This window comes from Acomys russatus, chromosome 27 (assembly GCF_903995435.1).
Source record: "Acomys russatus chromosome 27, mAcoRus1.1, whole genome shotgun sequence".
Classification (NCBI taxonomy): Eukaryota; Metazoa; Chordata; class Mammalia; order Rodentia; family Muridae; genus Acomys; species Acomys russatus.
In genome coordinates this window covers 52,992,615-53,008,102 of record NC_067163.1, presented here as the reverse complement: position 1 = coordinate 53,008,102, position 15,488 = coordinate 52,992,615, and the positions used below count along the sequence as shown (strand labels likewise).

At 43.5% G+C, this 15,488-nt stretch overlaps 1 protein-coding gene across 7 annotated transcripts in view; it reads right to left on the bottom strand.

Annotated features, from left to right (window-relative positions):
* Nucleotides 1-2,590: 2,590 nt before the first annotated feature.
* Marchf1 (membrane associated ring-CH-type finger 1) overlaps nucleotides 2,591-15,488 on the bottom strand; it is a 455,732-nt gene continuing 442,834 nt past the window's right edge. For 5 of the 7 annotated variants that reach the window (XM_051169427.1, XM_051169429.1, XM_051169424.1 and 2 more), the window contains 2 exons: nucleotides 9,607-9,754; nucleotides 2,591-3,127 (listed from right to left, as the gene is read on the bottom strand). In XM_051169427.1, coding sequence (XP_051025384.1) covers nucleotides 2,829-3,127; nucleotides 9,607-9,754 — 447 coding nt within the window. In that variant the 3' untranslated portion in view covers nucleotides 2,591-2,828. The remainder of the gene's footprint in view (nucleotides 3,128-9,606; nucleotides 9,755-15,488) is intronic. The other 2 variants (XM_051169426.1, XM_051169430.1) reach the window with 1 other exon arrangement.

Below are 15,488 nucleotides of genomic sequence, written 5' to 3'. Positions count from 1 at the left end.
CAGTAAGCCAGGCCTTTTCCTTGTTATTAAGGGAAAACGTCATTACCACACAGACCATGAAAGATGCTTTCAATACCAGCTTTGACATTCATTTAGTCTTTAACCTTTTTTGTTTGGTTGGTTTGTTGTGTGAGAAAGGACTCATGTAACCTAGGCGGGCCTTTATTTGGGACTCACTGTGTAGTAGAGGATATCACTGAAGTCCTCAACTTCCGAGGTGCTGAGATTACAGGTGGACACCTACCATGCCTCACTCCAACGCTGCTGTTCAGTATCTGAATAGTGAGGGCAGATTGTTTGAATCATAAATACTAATTTCAGGGAATATTTTAGTGGAAAAATGTGTGGACTGTAAAGTATCAAAAGAGAACACTGAGCAGTATACTGTTCAGAGTTAGAGCTTAGGAAGGTAGACTTAAGCATTTAGCTATCATTTTAAAATATTGTCTTTTCTCGTTGATGTAGCAAAGCTTGTCTTTGCTTTTCACTGTTTGTTTTAGTGTTCGCATATACAGGAAATAAGGTGTAGCAATCACTTTCCTTGCTGCTATTCACATACCCATCTTGCTTTTAAACAGCATTTTCTGTGGTAATAACCCATTTCTTTCCTACTAAAGAAAGCATAAATCAATACTACTCTGCACTGATAGACCTCTTCTCGTGCAGTATTTGTAGACAGCAAGTTGCCATCACTAACGCATGGGGAAGATGGATTGATAAGAGCAAGGGGAAACACTCAGACAAACTGAGTGGTGGTTAACCCCGTTGTGTGAAGTCATGATCAGCCCATCCATATTTTGCTGTTCATATTCACCTTAAATCATTAAAATGGGAACTTGGCTAGAAGTTAATACAAAGTTTAAGGTTTGAATCTTTTTTTCTTTACTGTCATGTGAATCCTGAATTGTTCTGGAGGTCTGGTCGAGTTTAGTTATGCCTCTTGCATTGTCCCTGTGTATTTAAGCCTTGGCCTTCCCACAAGTTTTAAGAAAGATGAGTTTTTAATTTTTTTGTTTCCTGACTGACTGAATATCTTAACCTTTGTCTTGCATATATACATGAATATACACGTCACACACACAATTGACATTGTTTACTATGCCTTTATTTCTAAGGATGGGACTATGTGGACCCAGTGTCAATCACTACAAATACTCTCTTCTCATTGAAAGTTCCTTTTGTTTTTCCTTTGATAACCCATGAAGAACAAACACACTAATTATTACAAAGTGCATGGATGTGGTGCCCAGACCTGTGCAACATGATGCCCGTGATTTGGTTGCTACGGCCATCTCTGCCTTTTCAGGATAATAAATAGTGACAGCTAACAACAACAACAACAGCAAAAGTCACTTTTAAAAAATGTGGTCATCTTTCTCTGAGAGGTGACCACTTAGGACCATTTACCTAGCGCGCTGCAGTGCCATCAGTTTACCTGAACCTGTACAGAGCACAGAGATCAGCCGCTGAACCCAACTCATCACTCCCCATGGAATCAATTGGATAGTTCTACTTCTGAGCTGAGGAAAGGAAATATTATCAGGTTTAAACACGGGGTTGCGACCCTTAATTAAGATACCCATCTGTCACATTGACACTCCATGTGGATTTAAAGTCCTTAACACATCTGATTGATTTAGTAACAAGATAACTGAATTTTTGTTTCCCTGTCATAATTCCTCTATAGGTACTATACAGAAGTTATCTCATGGTTATACTGACTTTATACTTCTGTTTTTTCACCCCTTTGAAAAAGGGGATAACTTCATCCAATACAAGCCAGAAGGCTGCATTTGATAGGTTTAGTGCTTTGTAAATCATAACCTTTAAAGGAAACTGCAAAACACAATAATGGGTTAAACTGCTGTTTTGAAATAGCTTAAATAGTTTCTAATGTAAGGGCTCTGGTATCCAGTATTCTTAATTAAGTCCTGTCCAACATACTTCATTCATATTGAAGTGTTATCATAAATACATGCTGCATTTTGAAGACTTGGTTCAAGAAAGTGATGAAAGCTATTTTAATAATTTGTTTCTGTTGATGACATCAAATAACGTGAATTATAGTGTTAGCTAAATTATGAAACTTAATTGACTTGTTTTCACTTTTCCTAGTGGGGCACACTAGGAGACTGAAAATTTACATTTGCTGGTTGCTCATGTTACGTGTCTGTGGTAGAGCACTGTGTAATAGGGACCAGATAAAAACACAGCATAATAGTTGCTTTCAAAAAAACAATGCTGGCTAAACTCCACAATGCTCTGAAAATCTTTTCTTCATGATTTAAACAAAATTTCAAACATTTCTATCTTCAAATGTGTGTTGCATCCATTTAAAAACATGCATCTGTCAAAATAACCAGACTTCACAATAGCCAGAAAAAATTCAGCCGTTAAAGTGTAAAAAAAAGCTCAAGTCCTCCAAGTTTCCCTCTGATGCGACTTAGGGACGACGCACACGGTTGCAGGCGTAAGACCACATATGTGTGTCATTTCCAGTGGGGAAGGCTAACGTTACAGAACGCTACAAAGAAGCATACACTGCATTTGAAGTCCGTTCAGGGATTTCCTGTGACCTACTCAAGATGTCCGTTGCTTATGAACTCACTCCCTTAGACACTTCACCTTTCCAGGCCCCATCGTCAGCTCTGCTTCTTGGGATCCTGGTCACTTGGTATTTTCTCCTCATTTCCTCTTTGCTCCAAGTCAGGACAAACAAGTCAGTAGGGAAAAGGAGAAGATAAGGAAGCCACAGTGCAGAAGCACTTCTGTTTGTAGTGGCTGGGCCTGCAAAGATCCTCTCGTGAAGGAGTTCCCCTCAAGTTCCATCAGACCGGTATAACTTCAGGCGGGGCGCCCTCTGCAGGCGGCAGTGTGTTTGACCCCGTCTGTGGCACAGGCACCACCACAGCATCCTTGATTTCCGTGTTCACATTACAGGAGAAGTTCTTCTCCAGTTTGTTGGCAGTGTCTGGGCAGTTCTGCACGAAGATCACACGGTTGTAGGCCTTCAGCCTTCGCCACAGTTGAACGTAAACTTTACACTGTACATACATGAAGACAAGACCTCCCGTGAAGCCAATGGCCACCACAACCAGTTTTGTCCAAAATGGCCATTCCAGCACACCTTTGAGACAGAAAGAGAGGTGTTACCAAGTTGTCATCTCTACATTTGGTGTCCCCCACTAAGCAAGTCTACTTCCCTGAACTATGTATATTGTACCTTAAGGTCAGGCGAAGGGGAATGGGGTCAGCTTGTGGTTCCCCAAGCTGTGGGACTGGACACTTTCTGTTGTGTCCAGACTTCTCAGAAGCAACACGACTGATTCCTTCACAGCTGATGCTGCAAGGATGTCAGGTATCTGTGGGCATGAGGGTTGCTTTTGACTGGGGACAGACAAAAGCACACTTTGGGACCCTGACAGAAGTTTTCATGGGTTCTGTTCTGTTGGTCATTTGTGAAATAGGACTTCTCTGGATCTTTATAAGAAAAAAAAAAAATTTCTAAGGTTGTTACCTCTAACTTTTCCTTTGAAAAATTGGGAAGGGGGGGCATCCCACTCTGAACTTAAATGGATTTGTGCTGTTGGCAGGAAACTTCTCCCCAGTGCTGTTGATGCCATGCTAATCTCTTTCCCTGACTTTGGCCTCCTAACTGTATTGCTATGCTTCTTTCAGTAATCAAATCTGAAACATTTTTACAGTGGGTCAGGAGTATGCAGCAGACCTTACTAGAAACTTTCTAGGGAGCAGAGAAGTTTCCTTCAACTACCTTATGATTTAATTAACTCAGCATCTTGAACTTGATTACAAACTTAATAAACCATTAGCTCAATAGTTAAAGCTAACACAGACAGATGTTATCAATAAGTCAATATCAAGGAAATAAAAGCAAGTAGTACCAGTCCAAGACAGACTCTACTCCAAAATTGTTCTTTCCGATATAAGAGAATATATCATAAGGACTTGTTCCGTTAATTCAGGTGTGTGCTTAAGTTAAATTACAGAACCAACACTAAGAGAAGGGTTTGTCAGCATGTGAGTACCTGAAAACTTGTAATTTCTGTATTTATGGAAACATTATTTCACAAATACACTGCATCTTTTTATGTTGTTTGTGGTATATGTGAGCATGTGTGTGTTTGCATGTGTGAGAGCACATATGTATGGGTACATGTATGTGTGCATATGTGTAGAGGGTCATAGGTCCCGCACCTTACTTATTGAGGCTGTCTGAACCCAGAGCTCACCAACATGACTGCTTAGGCTACCCGGTTTGCTCCAGGGATCTCCTGTCACTACCTCCTATGTGGTGGAATTACAGTCAGGCCACCACACCTGCCAGCATTTATGTGCTTGCTGGGGATCTGAACTCCAGTCATGAGGCTTTTACTTGCTGGCCATCTCCTCAGATCCATATACACAGCCTTCAGTGCACAAGAGAACTTTTGTGCCTGGAATCCGTGACAGTCCCTCAGGGTGTATACAGAAAAGACTTCCTGCATTTAGTTTTCACTTGAGCTGTAAGCTCTTGTTTCTCTCCCCTAGCTCTTTCTCTTTACTTTGTCTAATTGGAGACTAAGTGTCCCATGTCCTAACAGCAGTTCAAGCTGCAGCATGCATTGTCCCCATCCTCTTTACAGCAAACAACTGACTGGTTAGACCCCACTGCAGTGGGGGAAAGGATTAAGTTTGTGTCAGGTTGGCAAATATAGAATCTGTGCCTCAGTTAGTGACATTATCTCCTGCTGATCTCTGTGGAAACTTCATGATTCCTCTAACCCTGGCCTTAAGACCAACCTCTGATGTTGGCATCTAATGAAAAAAATATGTTTTTGCTGTCTGAAAATGCAGACACCTTTTTCAAAGTAATTCTCATTGTCTACACAGGATTCTAGCAGAAATACTAATAATGTTAAATCACTATGAAGTGATGAATGGGAGGAGTGAGAAGGAGGAAGGATTCTAGGAGACAGAAGGGCTTGAAGGCACCACACGGCCGTGGAGTCAACTAAGTGGGCACACAGGGGCTCACAGAGACTGAAGTGACAATCTCGCACCCTCTATGGGTCTCAGCTAGGTCCTCTGCATATATGTTATGGTTGTGTGGCTTGATGCTCTTGTGGGACCCTAACAGGGCATGGTGGGGGGTATCTCTTGCTGTGCTGGGCACTCTTTTCCTCCTACTGGATTTCCTTGTCCAGCCTTGATATGAGAGTATGTGCCTAGACTTATCGGAACTTGATGTGCCATGTTCGGTTGATATCCCTGGAGGACCTGCTCCTGTTTGAAGGAAACTGAGGAGGAGTGAATCTGGGGGAGGGAGGTAGGGCAAACTAGTCAAGATACAATGGATGCAAAGAATCACTTTAAAAAGACATTTGATCATGTAGGGGGAGCCTACTTTTCTTAATGCCGATCTACTAATGTGTGCTGTGTTTCTCAGCCCTGTCCCTGGCTGTAGAGAAGTTTTGTTTTGTTTTGTTTTCCTAACACTGTAAGGGAAAGAAAAGCTAAAACTTTGACATAAGGGTTATGTAATTTATTTTCTGTCTTCAACTTAAAAATACATCCTGTTAACATACAAAGCAGACAAATAAAAGTGATGTGTTTGTATTGATATGTTGACAAGGGGTGAGTCGTACTGGCTAGTTTTATGCCAACTTGACACAAGCTAGAAACATCTGAGAAGAGGGCATATCAGTTAAAAAAGGCCTCCATAAGATCCAGCTGTACCACGTTTTATTTAGTGACCAATAGGAGAAGGCCCCAGAGGGTCCATCCCATGTTGGGACCATCCCTGGGATGGTGGTCCTGGGTTCTATTAAGAAACCAGGCTGAGCAAGCCACGAGGAACAGCCCCTGAGAAGCACCCTTCCATGGCTTCTGCATTAGTTCCTGCCTCCAGCGTCTTGCCTTGTTCAGGCTCTTCTCCTGACTTCTCTCAGTGAAGGACTGTCCCCTAGAAGCGTAAGCTGAAATAAACTCTTCCCTCTACAACTTGCTTTTGGTCATGGCATTCATTGATGAAATAGAAACCCTACGATGTTTCTGCACACTGACTAGGTCACTTGCCAAGTCCCAAAGACAGATGGGGTGATCTTAAGTTAATGCCTCCCTACACTGCTTTAAGCCTGTTTAAACAAATGAAAGGAGACAAATAAATGATCAAATAATACAAGTCTTTTGGTAACACTGTGGTTCAGCATGACTGCATGGTCCATTTGCATAAGGAGTGACTAAGTCTGGATGTCTGTGGAGAAGCAGCAGGCTCAGGCGTTGTTAGAGAAACTCCACAGGCAATTCAACAGTCAAGCGAGGTGGAAGGCCAGCAAGAGGTACGTGCAGCTGCTGTGGTGACACACAGCAGGGTGGTGGCTTTCAGAGTTTCACAGGCCTGAGAAACACCTGTCAGGTTTTAAAGCCTGGCCTGCTGGGTGCTACACACAGACTTTCACGTGTAGGGGAGCAGAAAGGCTAGAATGTATATTTCTAGTGAATTCTTGTAAAGCGAAAATGCTGCTGGTCCTGAGACTATTTTGAGTTGAGTGTTCAAGGATTTTGGTTAGGGAGGGAGGTGTATGGAGACACAGTCTGTCTCTGCCTGTTTCTCTCTGAATGCTCTCCTATCCTGGTGTGTGTGTGTGTGTCTCTCTCTCTCTCTCTCTGTGTGTGTGTGTGTGTGTGTGTGTGTAAAACGATCTTGAAAGATTTTTTTTTTTTTTTAAGAGAAAAGCTGAGCAAGGACTTGGAAACAGATTTTCAGGAAAAGATGGATGTTTGCTATAATTGGTGAATTTTGGTCTGTGGGGCAGCAGAGTCCCAAGAACAAATTGGCATTACATATTAACAATATTGGCTAAGTGGGAATAAGATTTGTTCCTATTCATGATTTTGTATTTTCTGCTTGTGAATGAACGTGCGTTGAAGGCAGGGAGAACGGAGCAAGCCTAGGTAGGGGGCTTCGGCTGTTTATAGAAAAACGGTTTTCACATGAATATTGTTGGTGGGGAAGGAGATAAATAGAAAGAGTCCAGGGCTGCACGAGGTCAAGTGCGTAGGATTTGGCGATTGATTTAAAAGAGAACCAAGACGGACCAGGAAAGGAGGGGCGATCCCGATATTAAGGATGCCTTTTTCGTGGTGCTGATGTTGGATGTGGGATGTGACTGAGCTTGGGATCCCTGGAATACTTTCAGAGATGTTCTTTGGAGGGAGGGAGATGCAAGCTTCAGAGCATATTATGAACTGGGTATCAGTTGGGCGGGCGGGTGGGTTATCAGCGTGCAAGCAGCAGTTAAAATAGCAGCCTGACCACTGGAGCATGAACAGGGAAGGCAGAAGAAAGGAGGGGACATTTGGTTCTTGGTTTCTGGAGAGACATGGTGTAACAAGGAACCAAATTGAAGCCATTTTGAGTAAAGTTTCCATTGCGAATAGGGGTCAAGTAAAGTTTGAGTCCCTAAGACCTCCCTGGGTAACTGACATCCTGCTTGGCAAGTTGAGACATGAGCGCTAGGTGAGTCATCCTGCTGTAGTTGACTAACCCAGCCAATGGGAACAGGATAAATGTACCCCACATCATGTTCCTATGGAAGTCCCCTAGCTCTATTGCCTGTTTGGTAGAAAACTTTGGCGTAGGCTGTTTATGCATTCAAGCTTAAAAGCTCTGTAACACTCAGGCAGGGGTTGGGTGGGATGTTGTAGTTCAGCTCCCAAGTTTGTTCTGCAGCTCTGATTGGTCAGTAGGAATGTAATTGTAGTCAGTTTTTGTTCTCTTCAATGTGATGGATCTAAGCGGCCCCCATAACAGTAGTAGCTGCAGCTGGGATGTTCAACCTCCTTGTATTGTAAATACCCACAGCTCACTTATCTCAGGTGTTGTACCAGCACGCCTGGCTAAATACAGGGGTATAATATCTGGGTGAAATGAAGTCTTCTTGTCCACCACAGTCTGGCCACATCATGAGAATGCCTGGTCACGGAAATGTGTGGTTTTCCAGCTGGGGGCTCCACTTAGCCATCTGAGAGTACAAAGTCTCTGGCCAGAAATCATCAGATCTGCCCCGCTAGCTAGGAACACACTTTATTCTTTTTTTTTTTTTTTTAAATATTTTATTTAGTTTTAATCTATGTGCATTGGTGTGAAAGTGTCAGATCTTGGAGTTACAGACAGTTGTGAGCTGCCATGTGGGTGCTGGGAATTGAACCCGGGTCCTTTGGAAGAGCAGGCAGTGAGTGCTCTTAACCACTGAGCCATCTCTCCAGCCCCCACACTTTATTCTTAAGCAGAGTGTTGGATGATATGAGATTGGAGACACTTTCTTCCCGTTTAGGCATGGCTGGATGTTTGGTACTTGGTGTGTGCAATTATCATTTGAAGGTCCTACCTGCAGCGAATTAGAGTTTATTTAATCGAAATTTAATATAACAATTTAAAGACAAGAAACTCAGGGAGAAATCATAATGTGACAATGTAGAGCATGGCTAAAGCTGATTCAGTTATAAATGAGTTAATGTTATGTAACTGAATTCAGAAAAATCCCATTCTTCCTGTTTTTCTATTATTTAGACTTGGTATATGCTTTTCATATGGTTTCTTGTTCTTGTTTTCTGTTTGTTTGTTTGTTTTCATAAAAGAACACTAGGGTAAAAAAACAACAACAACAACAACAAAAAAACCCACTAGGGTCTGCAAGGCAGTCTCCAGCTCTTCCTACCTTAAACAAGTGTGTGCCCCAGGAGCCCTGCAGGCCAGGAACCTTTCAAGTCCATCCCACTTGAGGGAAGCTCAGAGTACACACAGACTGTGTGCACTGCTGCCCCCAAGTGGACAGGTCTGGGAAGGCTTTAAACATAAGTAGATTGGAGTATCTTTGTAGTCTGGACACCATCCTTCACAAACTGGGCGTGGCTGACTTTTCAGCTACAGTGCTACACCGCTGCATCAAGTTACCCAGTCCCAGGAATCCAGGACACGTTCTCTACTGCAGTGTTACCTTGTACCTTCAAAGAAGCCACAGGTAGTGTTAAATAAAACCTTTAAACTCTCCACTCTCCTTTCTATTTTCTTTTTCTTTCTTTCTTTTCTTATTCGGTTTCTCTGTGTAGTCTTGGCTATCCTGGAACACACTCTGTAGACCAGGCTGACTTTGAGCACAGAGATCTGGCTGCCTCTGCCTCCTAAGTGCTGAGATTAAAGGCATGCACCACCACAGCCCAGCAACTCTCTGCTTTTCTAACAATTTGTGTTTTTATGTCGGGCAGAGTTTGGTGCTCAATGAGCCTCTAGGAGTCTGAAGTGGTGAATGCTACCCATGCATCTCTCTCATGGCTGTGTTTTCACCTGGACCTGACACATCCCAAGTCCTAACTTGGGATCCTAAGTGGTCTGTGTTTTGAAGACACAGTTGATCAAGAGGTCCAGCTGGAGTGCTGGCCCTGGGGCAAGGGTACCACCCAGAAGCCTAATGGAAATCTCAACTTGGGAAGCAGCTCCTGTGCACCATTGGGTGCCCTCAGGAGATGCAGGGGAGGCGGAGCTGGGTGGGATGCAGCTCCTGTGCATCCTTGGGTGCCCTCAGGAGATGCAGGGGAGGCCCTTACCGTTGTTGTTACCTTGCTTGATCTCCTCTGCTGTCCGATCTATCAACACATACAGAGACCACACCACGCAGGTGACGGCGATGACGTGGAAGGTGACAGAGCAGAATATCTTTCTTCTTTCACTTGTGGTCATCTGGAGCTTCTCCCACTGTGGACAGAAACAAGTCACTCACCACCGAGTTTACAGCCAGAACATTCTGCTCTCACTTTACGTCGCAGACAGGAATCTGCGGTGTAAGCATCATGCTATCAATTTTACACAATGCTGCTATATTCAAGTAAGACTGCATTCAGAGAGGTATGAAATCACCACCTTTAAATATAATTTAACTTGAAAGAAATAATTTCCTAGTCTCCAAATGGATTAAGCCAGTTGGTACCTCACTCTGAAATAGGAACGACGTAGGTTCACAATACTATATGATGTCGACTGGTGTGACACATCGGTTGGGAAAAGTAAGGCATGGTAGCACGTGACTGTAACTCCTGTGCTGGGAGTTGGAGACAGAAGGACGCTGCCACTCCCTGGCCACGCAGACCACTGGAACTGGTAAGTTTCGGGTTCACTGGGAGACACTGTCACCAAACAACAAATAAACAATGCAGTGGAGAGTGGTAGAGGAAAACACCAAATGTTGACCCTGGGCTTTCACACCACCATCCAGGTGTGTGCACATGGTGCTGTCACATTTGCACAGACACAACAATACAATGTTATGGCTTTTTAGAAAACATTTTTTCTCAGGCTTCAGCCCAGTCCTTCATTGTGGTACCAGGTTATAAGTAGTGACCCGCAGCTCTCATGGCATGGATTGCCATATAATGAGACAGTGCAGCGCGCTCCACAGGATGAGTGAATAAGGATTTTAATGGTGGGAGGAGAGCCACAAGCAGAGTTAACATTTTCTGTTTACAGCTATACTAGAGTGAGAACTTTTAACATCAGAGAAATGAAAGGAGAAACTGCTGAGAGTCTCTTCAGAGTGTCCTTGACTCTGCTGCTACACTGTAAATGCTCCAACGAGATCACATGTCCCTGAGTCTCACTCTTCACAAGGCTGCTGGTTGCCCCTCATTTAGCAAAAGAAGAAAGGTCACAAGCTTCTGCCATGCAGTATATACAAAGCCTTGTTGATCACACTTTAAAAACAGACATTCTCAACTTCTGATATCACTGCAGCCATGGGGTCACCTTTTCACGGTAGGAATATTTATTTTTACCTCTCGAGTCTACACAGGAAAAACCAAGAGATGGGGTTTATGAGCTGGTGTGCAACACCGACTCTTTATATTATTATTATGCCTTTGCTTGAGCAAAACTGCCAGGCCTTCTGAAGCCTCCTTCCCCTCCCTGGCCCAGCGACATGCAAGATTCCGTGTACAACTCAATTAAAAACAGGAAAGACAGGTTACATGGCATGAAGTCCAGGGTGTGTCACCAGCTGGAGACATGGCTGGAGTTTACTTTGTCCCTGTTTGTCCCATGCTCAGGAGAAACGGTTTGTGGTAGGGCAGGGATACAGGCTGGGGTCTGGGGGACAGAGATACAGGCTGAATGGCAGGGATACAGGATGTGGGGCAGAGGTCCACGCTGGTGGCCAGTGGCCAGTCTTCACTTGGGCTTCTACTAACAGGCTATTCTAGCAGATCTGTTCGTGATCCCTGATGAAGGCTGCCTTCTCAACCTTCTTGGTCAAGACAGGACCTTCTTCGCTTTGCCCAGACATCCTTTGACAGCGTTGTCAGTGGCTAGCTACCGGGACATCAGGATTTTGCCTCATGGATACAGAAATTGCCCTTTGATTCTTGCCTTAGTTTTTTTTTTTTTTTTCTCTTTGCTGTCTGCTTGTCACAATCCTCATGAGCAGAAAGAATAGCCACAACCATCCTGCAGTCCCAAGGAAGCAGAGGGACCTCAGGCCAGCTTAGCAGCAGCTAGCCTTGGAGCATCCTGTTACACAGGAAGAGAAAGCCATGTCTCCCAAAGCCGTCATTGCCCAGGTCGCTTTCCTTCTAGGGCCTTATGAGATCCAAGTAACAGTTCCTACTGCTCCTGCACTATTGGCTTGTCTCATAAAATTATCTTACACACAAGACACACAGCATGTAGAAGATCTGCAGGAACAGAGGCCGGAGTATTATTAGGAGCTGCAGATGAGTACACTGTGCACCACACACACTAGTGAGCCTTGATCAATGTGAGATTGCGAATATCTGAACGCTGGCTTGTAGCAAAACTATATATCATTTCTGAGAAAGAGTGATTTTTAAGATCTTGTCCTGGCTTTGATTTTTCTGTGAAGTTAATTGGTATAATTTATATAAATCAGAGAACATTATCATGTGCCGATAACATTTTCTGATTTGATAAACATTTCTTAAATTACCCCAGTATCATCACCCCCAAAACTCAAGATCATTCAGAAAATCAATTATTTGTGTACACAGATCTTCTGTACCCTAGTACGGGAGATTGGCTTTAGTAAACACACACACACACTCACACACAGATACACACAAACACACAAATCCACTCTTAATTAGAAAACTAGGTTAAAGAAAAATCATAAGAATTGGGACTTCTGTGGCTGGAGAAGCAGCCGGTGGTAAGGAGTGCTCAGTGGCCTTGCAGAGGACCAGGGCTCATTTTTTTTTGCCACCTACATCAAATTTTTCACAGGCACCTGTAACTCCTGCTCAAGGGGATGGAATGCTTTTCGGTTCACAGCTACATGTAAATACAAATGAACACTGTCTTTTAAAAAATTGTGACTTATATCTAAAAAGTAATTTTATGAAATGAAATCCCTTGTCTAAAATCAGTGAGTCTAAAATAAAATACAATAAAATAAATAGCAGGAGTGGGTAGGGTAGAACCAAATCATTTGTAAAGACTCCCATGCCAAAGAACAGGACCTCTGAGGCTATCACTTGATGATGACATTAGAAGTGAAGTTTTAAGGAGAAAGTGTAACAAACTTTACAAATCTTCCCAGAACCATTCAGAAATTCACCAGTGTAAATGCAGGGCCACAGTGCCCCTTGCCGGCTGAAGGCGTTATTGCATGTGATACTCTACACAAGGTTCCCCAGAAGTCCAAGCATTCATCAACTGTCATGTCTGCTTGGGTCAGTGTAAAAATAAAAACATTTCAACAGGGCTGGAGAGATGGCTCAGCCATTAAAGGCTAGGCTCACAACAAAAAGTAAAAAACGTCTCAACAAAGTCTGCATGCTTCCTAGTGGAAAATGAGTGAAGGAAGTAAGGGTGCAAGTCTCATTTTTAACAAGCTATGAAAGTTCTGTAATTTAATATTTGCAGTGTTGAAATTGAGTCAGTAGCAAGCCTGATGCATAAAGGCTAGGCGGAAACAAAGTGAAACACAGAGAAAATTCACGTTGCGTTTTTGTCTCTTGCCCAACTCCTTAAAGCAATGCACGGCGACTTGTGTTCATGTTCCCAGAAATGCCACATGACATTGGGACATCTCCTGCAGATGATCTTCACTGCTCAGAGTCCAACTGTCCATCAGTGTCGCATTCCCACCCTTCCATCCCCAACAACACCACGGCACCTGCTAGGCCTGCAGATCACCCAGCCTCATGGTTCGCTATTTCAGACAGAGTATCGCCGTGTATCCCAGGCTGGCCTTGTGTCTCAGCCTCGTGTCTCACCCTTGTGTCTCAGTCTTTGGAGTGCTGGACTCACAAGAAGCTTCCCTCATCATGTCTGGCTTCTTTCTCACAGCTCTTTAATTTTCTCACTTTTCTGTCTGCCTACCCCTAGTCAAGTTCCCCTCATCATAGCCTGAAAACACATCAGCTGAGGTTGGCCAAACCAGCTTCGCCAAGCGTTAGCATCCCCTCCGTAGCAGGTCTTGGACTTGGCTTTCAGGTTTTGCACCGCCTGGTCTTTGGCACTTGCTGTTCTCATCACTGTTGGCCTTTGCTATCTTGCTGAGACTCCCAAACAGGCAAGCACCTAGCAATCCTATGATCGCTTTCCCCTCCCATCCTCCCTCCCTCCCTCCCTTCTCTTCTTCTATATATCTCTCCATTTTCTAACATAACCTAGATTACTTCTGGAATTTAGAGTCAGATAGGTCAAATGATGCCCCTGGGTGACACCAGCCCCCAGTGCTTCTGTACAGCCAGGACCAGGAGTTTCTAGCCATCTGTTTAGACTACTGCTGTCATTTCATTTGCATAGATGCAAAGCTGCATTTTAACTCTTTAAAATTTTTCTGGGTCTTTTTGTATTATTACTGTGGGATTTATCACGTACATCAGGTCTAAAATGCATCGCATTCTGCAGATACCATACCACAGTATGTTATGAGTGAGCATATGGACACGTTTCAACAGTTCTGTGCTCTGACACACTGGAGCAGTTTCTTGAGGCTCCATTGTAGAGCAGTGGTTCTGAAGTGTGTTTCCCCAGCATCAGCCAGGGAGCTGGGGAGCTTGGCAGTAATTCAGGGTTTGGAACCTCACCCTCATAACCACTGAACTGGAAATTTTGGCAGCAGCGTTCCTGTCATCTGAGTTTTTCAAGTATTTAGTGAGAGACCTGAAGGAGTGAGAGAGTGAGTGAGAGAGTGATGAAGAGAGGGAAGGAGGGCGGGTGGGAGTGTGCACACTTGCCACAGGATGGCTGTGGAGGTCACAGGATGTGTCTACCCTTAGACCATGGGTGTTCTTGAAATCAAATGCAGGTGTGACCTGGGTACTAGCAAGTCCTCCAATTGGTCTGACACTCTGAAATTTGAGGTCCTCCTACGTAATGTGGGTTCCTTATAGAGCAGTGGCACAGCCTTGATGGATCATAGGAACAGCACTTGTTACTCTCTATCACAAATTAGTTCAGTGGTTAAGGGAAGGTGACCGAGACAGCAGGGCAGTCCATCTGTCCGTCTGTAATGGGAATACCTCATGCTTAAGTGAAAGAAAAGCACAAAGCCAGTGAATTGGTTTAAAATAAAATGGCAGTCAGCTCATTAATCACTAAAACAAACAGTTTCATTTCCATTTTAGTTTTACTTTCCAAATTAACATTGAAGTGACAGGAACACTTATTAAAAAGAGAATTGCGTCAGTTAACAGTTTCAAGAACTTTGGGAGGGACCCAAAACTCAGAGTCTGAACTTTTTTTGAGGACTAACTCTTGAGATGAAAATTCACAGCTATACCTGTAGTCAGTCATTTCAGAACAGCAGAAGTGAAAGGTAACCTTTCCAGACCTTTGGTGGAATTGTTAATAGCTTGATGGTCACCTGGAAACAGGTAAGCCAACGTGTGACAGAGACAGGCTAAGGTCACAGAGTAACAGAGGTAGTTACTGTCCAGACAAGTCAGAAAATATACCCAGCGTGAACCAATCCTTTAATGGAACTACACTTAAGTATCCAGGTGGGTTCCCCAGCTTTGTCACTGATAACTAAACACTTAGATGTTTTATCTGAGAACGCTGATAATATTTGGCACCTCTGAACATGGCCTATAGTGACGGGATAGTGTGTGTGTCCAGTTCTTCTGTTTCTCTTGATAACAGGGATGAGAGGAAACAATTTTGTACCATGGTATTGCAAGGACATCCAAAGGCATTTTAAGTGGAAACAGGAAGAGATGGGCCACATATCCAGAGGGGCCTGTGAAGTGTCCAATGAAAATAGAAATATTGCACTGCCATTTGAGGAGTTGGCTCGTGGGTTAGTTTAGGATGTAGTTATTGATATCTGATTGAGGTAAACATAATGCTGCAAACAGCTGTCTTACTAAGAATGACTGGTAAGTTTTATTATAAAGGAGAAGAAGGGTCGACAATCTCAAATCAATATCCTTAAGTTGCTCTTTTTTTTGAACTGAGTCTTCTTTTGCTTTTT